The following is a 10,159-nucleotide window of genomic DNA, read 5'->3' as shown; positions in this document are numbered from 1 at the left end:
CGCCTACTGGTGCTCTCTCTCTCTCTCTCTGTCAAATAAATAAATAAAATCTTTTTAAAAAATTTAAAAAAATTATTATCCTGAGGTCATAAAGACAACTTTTCATATTTTCTTCTGATTATAAGGCTTCTTTGATGACATGTAGGCCTTTAATCCACCGGAGTTATGTTATCTATATAGTGTCTTTGTTATTCTTGAAAGAAAGTGAGAGAGAAATGTTGGCCAGAAATCGGAATATTAGCTAACCTTTATTGAGAAGTCACAATGGCAACCACTGTTCTGAGAACTATGCATTAACTTATTCAATCCTCAAACAGCTCTATGAAGTAGGAACAGATATTACTGCCATTGTATAGATAAAGAAACTGGAGATCAGAGTCAAAGGCTTCAGAACTGGAAAATGCAATGCTTCAGAGCCACGCTTACCTACTCTGGTAGGTGTATGAGTCAAGACAGGAAGGTTATGCTGCTGTAATACCAAAACCTTTGTTCTTAACAAAATAAAAGATTGTTTCTTCTTCATGGGAAGCGTATAGTGGGTCTGGGTGGCTCTCCAGAGCAGCAATCTCTGTGTGGTGGCTCAGAATTCCGTGCTTATCTGCTGGCAACTTAATATCAACATTGGCTTTTACAGTCACTATGGTAGGTGAAGAGAGGGAACATGAAGAATTACACAGTTGTTTTTAAAAGCTTCTGTCTGGAGGGACACGTATCCCTTCTCATATTTCATTGGCTGAAGCAAGTCACATGGCCAAGCCTTACTTCAAGAGGCAGGGAATGCAATCTTCTTACGTGCCCAGAGTAGAGAGGAATGAGATACATCAGTGACAGCTGTGGTGTCACCATGGCACGTGCTTACATTCTAGCACTGCCATTGACTAACCATGGGACTTTCAACAGGTCCCTTTGCTTCTAATTTTAATATCTGGACAACAACAGGACTCACTTATTTATTCAGTTGGTACTCATTGTTTATTGAGAATCCAGTGTATACCAGGCACTGTGTGACCCTGCAAATGCAATGATAAATAGGGTGCAACATTTGCCCTCAAGCAGGTGGCAATTTCATAGCTATCTTACAGTTGATTTTTAGTTCTAAAATGCCAAGACTCTGTTAAAAGCAATCACAAGAATAAACCTTCCAGAACATTACATTCTAGAGACTCAGGCATTTTCTTAAGAGTTTCTTCCTTTTTGGAAAATAAAGCAGACTTTGGATTATTCTCACAGCTATTTTGAATTTGGTGGGCAGAACACTTCATTAAAAAAACAGAAGAAAATCAATTTGATTGAGAAATACCTAGGCAGATAACTTCACTACATAATGTACATTCCAGATATCAGAGTGTTTTTTTACTTACTTACACTTATGAATAAATAAAATTAGAAAGCTACAGATTTCAAAACCATTTTGATGTCAGTTAATTTTTCCCGGAAGGAATATTTATTGGTATAAAATNCGAACACTTCATTAAAAAAACAGAAGAAAATCAATTTGAGAAATACCTGGGCAGATAACTTTGCTACATAATGTACATTCCAGATATCAGAGTGTTTTTTTAATTACTTACACTTATGAATAAATAAAATTATAAAGCTACAGATTTCAAAACCATTTTGATGTCAGTTAATTTTTCCCGGAAGGAATATTTATTGGTATAAAATAGAAGAAATATGAAGAAGTATATTTGTGGGCATGCACAATACTGGTTTGCCAATTTTTAAATAAAAATGTCTCAGGACTTGAAGCAGCCTGCCAAGTGTTAATTTGCTAGTTGCCTGTAGTTAAAATACAGTTCACATGATAAATTTATAAGAATTTGAGTCATTGTCTTTAATTATGATACAACAGTTTAGAATTTGAATGAAATACGCAGAAAAAAATCCATTCTACTTAACATTGATGCAATTATGGCATTTCCTTTATTCATGATACTGCAAGTCTAAATAGAAGAAATATGAAGAAGTATATTTGTGGGCATGCACAATACTGGTTTGCCAATTTTTAAATAAAAATGTCTCAGGACTTGAAGCAGCCTGCCAAGTGTTAATTTGCTAGTTGCCTGTAGTTAAAATACAGTTCACATGATAAATTTATAAGAATTTGAGCCATTGTCTTTAATCATGATACAACAGTTTAGAATTTGAATGAAATACACAGAAAAAAATCCATTCTACTTAACATTGATGCAATTATGGCATTTCCTTTATTCATGATACTGCAAGTCTAATTCTTAAACCAAAGCCAACAAATAGTGATGCAATAATTGGATGCATCTTCAGACCATTCTAAATAAATTTCTGGTTAATCACACCCATTTGTCATCCTTCTTAAAATATTTTAGCGCTTAAGAGGTATTGAGTTGTTTCACAATATAACAGTTTTTGATTAATTTGCTACTTGTTTGTACTTTGAACTTATCTAATATTGGTATGCTTGTTCCCCTTCTAATAGTAAAACAGAGACAGAGACCATGATAGTATACTCTTAGAACCTTTGGTTTGCCCAGTAAGCATCCAGTACTTATTATTGGGCTTTCTTGAAGGCAAAATAAGAATAATCAGAATCTTTGAGTATGGGAAGGGCTTAGAGAAGTTGGTTATATTTACTAAGGAGAGATCAGTAACCATTCTCTATTCTCATTATACATATTCTCCCTGAGTGATCCGATCTGTTGCCATGACATCAAGTGCTACCTTATGACTTCTAAATCCACGTCTCCAATAATGGCTTTCTTCCTGAGGTCCACATAGGCATTTCAACCACCATCACCACCTGGTTATCTCCACAGATAACTCAGATTCCAAATACATAAACAAGAATGCTTTATCTTCTTCCTCCACCTCAGCTCCCTTTGTGGTCTCTTTTTCAGAACGGTGCCATCATCCACTCAGCCATATGACGCACTTGGAGTTATCCTTGGCTCTTCCATTTTCTTCATCAAGAACCAAGTCCTGTTGGTTCTGCTTCTTTAATAGCTCTTGAATCCATCCTCTCCCTACAACTTCCAACTTCAATTCCGACCTTCATTTCCTACCTGATTCTAGTAATAGCTTCCTAAGTAGCCTTCCTATCTCCAGCCAGGTTTATTTAAATTGTTTTCTCCATATCCAGGCCTCAGTTATGTCCTGAGAGTGTTGTCCCTGTTTCCACACTCCTAAAATGCTGTGTCTCAAGTCATATTTGCCTGTCTCAATAGAGCTCTTTCTCACCCCAGCCATGCTCCCTCTCTTCTGCTCACCTCATTTTCATTTTTTCACTTTGTGGCAATTGCTAAAGACAAAGGGATGAAGGGAAGTATGGAGGGAAGAAATCAAAAGCACCAAAGAACTGGAGCCCAATTTCCTGATGCTCTTTCCCTTTCAATCCTAGAGTCCATGGTCGGCTTTTGTAAAATGTTTTCTATTCTACACCATGTGTGTAGTTTTTGTGTGTCTCTGAGTGGGCTGTGTTATGTCAGTCTGTGAACCTCAGACAGCACTGTTGAGAATTTGGTTAAGCTACTCCATTGTATTGCTGCCTCAGAATCCATTTTGTTTGGCCAGTGGGCTGCAGAGGCCTTAAACTGACACTAATCCCTTCGTGCCCACTCATGCCCTAGTAGCAGCCTGCAGAGTCACAAGCAAATACATATTCCTAATATGACAGCTCTAATGGCTCTTGTGATCAACAGTTTCCCCTGCTTCTGAGGGCCTTCTCCTGGTGTGCCCTTTAGCTAGACACTGCAGAGGCTTACAGAAAACTGCTCTTTTTGGTTTGAATTGACCGATCTGGCCTTAGCCTGGGAACTTCCCAAAGCCCTCCACCCGCAGCTGCATAAAGGCATGTGTCCCAGGTCCTCCCTCTCTCTCTGCCTGCACCTTGACTTGACCTTCCCCTCTGGCCCCTGGAGGTATGCTGTGTACTTCCTCCAGGACCTGAGAGTAATAAATTTCCCTATTTCAATTTCTCTTGTGGTGTTTGGTTGAACTGGGACTCACCATCTGGCACCCTGTGCTCCGTTCAACAAATATTAATTTAACAGTCATAACAGGCAATGACCCTATCTACCAATATCCCTCTGTCCTTTCAATGATTACCACATGAAAATCATTAATTAATCAGTGTGTTTGATAATGATGAAAGAAGGTAAAGGCAAGAAGAAAAAAATTGAACTGTTAAGAAAAATGCAAACTGTTTCAAGGTAATCTTGAATATTGGTTTAAAATAGCATGTCCAAGGAAAGACACACTTACCTTCTGCTGTGGAAACATGGACTCCATCATGGCTGTTTCAAAGCTGTGAGTGCCGTCTGCCTGGGTCTTCTCCCACAGAGCTCTGAGAAACTGTACAGAGTGACTCTGTATGGACAGGGGCTCAGGAAACAGGCTCTGAAAGGGCATTAATGAGAAAGTCATAACATTGTCTCTTGTCCTGGCAATATTTTTTGATCCACTACAAGGTACTATTTGGGTTGAAATTCAACATGGTTTAAATTTAAATAAAACAACAAAGAAATCTATCTTGAAGGTCAAACATGATACATTTTAGGTTTTTCATTTCTTAATAGAAAAGTAAAATTATGGAATAGGATTTCAAGGCAGTTGACATTGATCTCTAAATATGCCTAACCTTTGTAATTTAACATTTACCTTGATCATTTCCCAAGCATGATACTTAATTGGAAAATGGTTAATATAAATATTCATATTTATTTGTTCAAAGATCTGAGAATTATGGTATAAAATTAAAACTAGAGAACAAATATCAAGTCTGTTTATATAGAGTAGATGATGAAGGCTAGAAATTAAAAAACAAAGAGTTCACTGTGCAACAACACAAATACGAACAGTGTGAATGGATGGTGGGAAAACAAAAACATTTTTAATCCTAAAATGTATAAATGATGATTCCCAGAGCTAATACTCAAGTTTTGGATAATAAGATTATTCATGTAAAGAAAATTACATTTACATGTATTTCATTCAATTCAACGACAATAAAATTTTCAAAGGAAGATTTTTTTTTTTTAAGATTTTATTTATTGGACAGAGAGAGACACAGCGAGAAGGAACACCAGCAGGGGGAGTGGGAGAGGGACACGTTGAGTAGGGAGCTCAATGCGGGGGCTCAATCCCAGGACCCTGGGATCATGACCTGAGCCGAAGGCAGACGCTTAACAAACTGAGCCACCCAGGCGCCCCTCAAAGGAAGATTTAAGTTGTGTTTCTGTATTTACTAATCAATCATGGGTTTAACACTCAAACATTGTGATATGATATCTATAAAGTGAGAAGTATTTTAATTCAAGGGAACAATTTTATAAAAACATAGAACATAATATAGGACATAAAATATTATTTACATACATATAATACCATACATATAATGTTTTATGTCTGAGGTATGATAAAATAATGATATTGGCTTACAAAATTTTATTTTTTGTGTCAATGACTGTCAAAGCATTAGTTTATGAGAATTTAGGTGGTCTGTGCGTATAAAGTATCTATTTAGCAAATGAAAACTAATAACTTTTTTCCAGAAAAATTTAATTATTATCATCATCAAGATAAACTGTTTCTTACGCTGAGTAGAGAAATGTGGGGGATCTTATACCCCAAGTAAGTGGTGCACAGATTACAAAAGGCTAAGAGCCAGTAACAGATAGATTGATTTCCTTACCCATAATGTGGACATATCTGGGAATTTCTTGATTATTATCAGAAACTTATACAACATATAGTTTTTCTTTTTTTTCTTTCTTTTTTTTTTAATGATTTTTTATTATATTATGTTAGTCACCATACAGTACATCCCCGGCTATGATTTTTCACTTAAAGAAGAACAGGTCCTGATTTAACTAATCACCATTCCAAAGAGGACCGGTTAGACTGGAATCTGTGAATTTGAGAATTCCATGAATGTGTTAATTTGACAGAGAAAGCAGAGAGTCTGCCCCAGCATACAAGGCTAGTGCTGGGTTTGTAATGATCAAGTCAAAGATTTGATTTTTCTTGATCAGGACTCACCCAGACTACACTATATCAAGGGTGTAGAAAAAGAAAGGAAACATAGTAAAATGAACAAAGAAGAAAAGCATCATAAACAGATGCTTTCGGGTGATTTTGCTTAAAGAGAAAAACAAAGAATCAGACCAAGTCAATAAAATAAGACTGAAGGGGCAAAAATAAATCAAGTTTTTTGGTTTATTTTCAGAAAACTGACAGAGAACAAAGTCAATGATGAAAACAAATACAAACTCACTGATGGAAACTATTTGAAAAACAAGTAAAGTAGAAGAAAAATAAGGTCATTTTAAGAAAAGGAAAAAAAATTAATGCTGGTTTTTATACTCACATACAATTTGATTCACATCAAAATGTGAGTTATTCTCTATTAGATATTATTAAGGGTTCTTAAAAAGACTTCGTATGGGAAAAGATGGCTTTCTTAAGGCACATTTAAGCGGTCTCTTTTCTTAATTACTATAGTTCCATTTTATGATTATGATCTATTCAGCATTAAAATGCATCTTTTCTTAATAAGCTTACCTTTTCTTTATAAAGAATGCAATTGTCTGGTGGTAGGCGCTCTTATAGAAATATTTCATTAATAGAAATAAACTATACTATCACTTGTCCTAATTTTTACCTATTTTAGAACATTCATATTGTTTTTTCTGCCTCAGCCCTCTCTGCTTCTGCCTGAAACCCTTCATTTCATTTTTTAACGCGTGTGTTACTAGGAAAAGATCACTAAATCAGGGGGCAGGTGGTCTGCGTTCTTCCTTTAATTTTCTCCTCTGTAAAAATTATGTCCAATATTCCTTCTATTACTAACATTTTATAATCCGTATTCAACTTTTATTTGAAAGTTTAATGTATTCAAGATAAGCATTTTCAAATATTCAAGAATCTCTTCTGATGCTAAAATCTTTACATCAAGTTTTTCATTAAATTGGAAGTTCCTCTGTATGTATCTTCACCTACATACATAAATTCTATGGGAAAGAATGGCATTCCAGTATCTTAATGATGTCAAAAAAGGATATGCTGACACTAAAATTAATTGGAGATTGTAAGGCTGTAGAGAAATAAAGACAAACCCTACGTAAGGAAAGCTATTCCTCCAAATAAGCTGTTTTTGTTGTCATTTAATTAAAAAAAATATGTTTTTTTCTTAAAGGGAAGAACCTTCTCTTCTTTTTTAAAGCTAAGAACATTCAAGATATTACTAGGTCTGGCCTCCTTAATACTAATCAAAGGGCTTTTATAAAGAAACTATCCTAAAATATGGAAAACCCATGTTAAAAATTATTAATGAAATGTACATGTATTGCTGTTATTTACATATGAACTCTAATCAAAGAATAATTTACAAATGATTACGAACTCGTGCCCCACCAACTCACTAAGGAGCCATGACAAACATGCGTACACACACCTGCTGAAAGAGGAACATGATCTGGATCCACGGCTGAGGTTCTTGGCTGATGAGAATAAAACTGGATTTACTGTAGAGGCAGTAGTGACCCTTCAGGGAGCAGGTAAAGAACAACTTTGCTACACAACTTCTAACAGAATCTAGAAATGAATATACATATCATTAGACATAGATTCTTCCAGAGTTACACTCTATACTTCAACACAGAAACACCTTTAGAAATACATTCTTCAGTTTCAGTCTGCAAACCAGTAACTCCAAACAACTGTGTATTTGGGAGTGGATCCATTTCATGGAGTGTAGATTTATCTAAAGACGTCTTCAACAAGTTATATTCTTTCAGTCCATCTTTCCCTTGTTTTCATTAATAATGCATTAGGAATCTCCAAGCAACTCATCTGGAAGAAAGAAAAACTCTCACCAATAAAAAGGGAGATGCAGTGTTATTACTATCTGATTGGACAATTTGAAATGATAATGTGGGAAGGACAAGCAAATGCATAGAGGAAACCCAGGCATTTTCTGGGCAGTGGATATTATGTCATGAACCAGTAACATTGTTCTCTTGGTTGTGCAGGAGCCACAAAGACAGCCTCCAGAATAACTTTGCCAGCGGTGTGGCTTCCTGTGAGCTGGCCTGGTCTGGTTTGAAGAGCTTATCTCATATTGAAGAGGTTCAGCAGGGAAACTTAATGAGATCATTTTTTAAGAATAAGAAAGTTGGGGAGGGTGGTGGTGGTGGCATGGAGGCAGAGGTGGCAAGAAGCCATAAGTAGGAGGAGTCATTTAATTTTTACACCCAAAAGATGGGTGTTACTATCTCTATCTTAAAAATGAGGAAACTTACCACGTTAGTGGGTCAGTTTAGTGAACCACTTTGAATGCCTTGTTCACCACCATGACTTTGGCATGGGGCATACAATAGATGCTCAAAGAGCATCTGGACAGATGAATGATGCTCAGGGATCCAGAAAAACTCAAGTCTACCCAATCTGTGGCAGAGCCAGGATTTGAACTCAGCCGAGCTGATGCCTCATTAAGATGCTTTAGGCTCTAGCATAGTGGGGATCTTTAGATCTGTCATATTGATAATGCATGGGGTAGTTATTCTTTCAGAATTAAGCTGATATTGTAAATGAAAGATTTTGGAAATTAATAGATTTTAGTATGTACTACTTTTAAAAGTGGAAATATGAGTTACAGTTTATTAAAAAGTTAATGGGGACCCTAATAAGTTAGCAGTCCACACCTTAGAGAGTGCCCTGGGTTCCCCAGAGAACTGGGGAGGCCTATCTGCGTACCATAAGGACTCGGGTGTGAAGGAATAACAGGCTTTTCAGGAAGAGCTTAGAAAAACCAAGGAAGAGTGACCAATGACACATTAGAGGAAAAGGCGTTGGAAATAAAATAAAACCACCCATCAATTTAGAAATATATACAGAAATCTTAACAATTAACAACTTTCTATGATTCTGAAACACTGGTATGGAAGAGGATGTTTTTGTGAAGTTAATTGTTTTGGGGAATGAAAAAAAATGGGGTTGAGCATTCAATATCTTCTTATAAAATCAGAAATCATTTCTGTATTCTATGGGTGAATGGATTATGAGATGTAAAGAGTGACTCAAAGTTCAGTGGAAAAGACCAGGAGTCCCTGCACTGAGAAAGAAAGATCTCAGTGTATAGAATTGAGTACAATATTGGCTTAAAATTGCCCAATCAGAAATTATTTGAAATGGTAACTAAAAATACTTTTTTGGTACAGATGTTCTGAAAAATTGGTTTTAAATTAATCAATACTAGAGAAACAGGAAACCAAGTATTTCATAATGACACACACACACACAAATGGCATTTGAAATAAAGCTAGCTGTGATGTATACGCTGAGACAGCAGTATGTTTTGCTTTAATAGAAGGGTTCAAAAGAGAACAAATTCTTTTCTAAGAACCTATGCAGTAGCTTGACAGTCACAAGTTGGACTTCAGACCTCCGCCATGAAAAATTTTTTGTCTTTTTCCTTTCCTTATTCTCACTGCTCATTCATGTTTTCTTTTGCACAGTAACATTGATTAGATTTATTTTACTTACCCGAGTCTACCAGTTTTCTATACATAAACTACAGGGTCCCAGATCACACAAAATGGGCAAAGCAGTAGAAGATAGAGGTCTTTAACTTAGAAGCATATATCCTGGCTATAAAAATGAGTTAGTTCCGTGACATCTTCTGTTAATGCTTTCCATAACCTGATCTGTAGTAATATTTTTTTCCTCATTTTTTTCAGAGCTTTCCTAACTTGGAAAAATTTCCCAACAACATTAACATTTAATTGCTGATTTTTCTCTGCAATTTTTTCTCTCATGTTCAATCTGTGGTACTGAATGGTAGGCATGCAGTAAATGGTTGTTGGATGAATGAATGAATGTCAAACACTATGTGGAGAGCAAGAAGGGCCAGGATGTTGACCCTGATGTTAAGAAGCTTATAGCCAAATGGAAAAGACATCTATAAACAAAACATAAATTGTTTTAAGTCCATGGGATAACGGAGGGACACACAATTCTGACTGCTCAGAGAAATGAGCCGCTATTTTAATAGGGGAATAAGAGGAATCTTCATGAAAGAGGAAATATTTGAGGTCACTTCGAAAGATAACCATGATCTTGAACTTAGAAAAAGTTGGGAGGAGAAAAGCATTTCAAGTGTATGGAATATCCAGAAAAAAATCATATA

The 10,159-nt window shown here is 35.9% G+C and overlaps 1 protein-coding gene across 3 annotated transcripts in view; it reads right to left on the bottom strand.

The window, feature by feature from the left end:
* The window catches only part of VEPH1 (ventricular zone expressed PH domain containing 1), a 242,030-nt gene that overhangs the window by 50,340 nt on the left and 181,531 nt on the right, over nucleotides 1–10,159 (bottom strand). For all 3 annotated transcript variants that reach the window (XM_034663904.1, XM_034663910.1, XM_034663895.1), the window contains exons 10-11: nucleotides 7,427–7,566; nucleotides 4,237–4,371 (exon numbers count right to left, since the gene is read on the bottom strand). In XM_034663904.1, the coding sequence (XP_034519795.1) occupies nucleotides 4,237–4,371; nucleotides 7,427–7,566 (275 nt within the window). The remainder of the gene's footprint in view (nucleotides 1–4,236; nucleotides 4,372–7,426; nucleotides 7,567–10,159) is intronic.

Source organism: Ailuropoda melanoleuca, chromosome 1 (genome assembly GCF_002007445.2).
Source record: "Ailuropoda melanoleuca isolate Jingjing chromosome 1, ASM200744v2, whole genome shotgun sequence".
Classification (NCBI taxonomy): Eukaryota; Metazoa; Chordata; class Mammalia; order Carnivora; family Ursidae; genus Ailuropoda; species Ailuropoda melanoleuca.
Note: the sequence above shows the minus strand (reverse complement) of the source record. Positions and strands in the feature narration are given on the sequence as shown.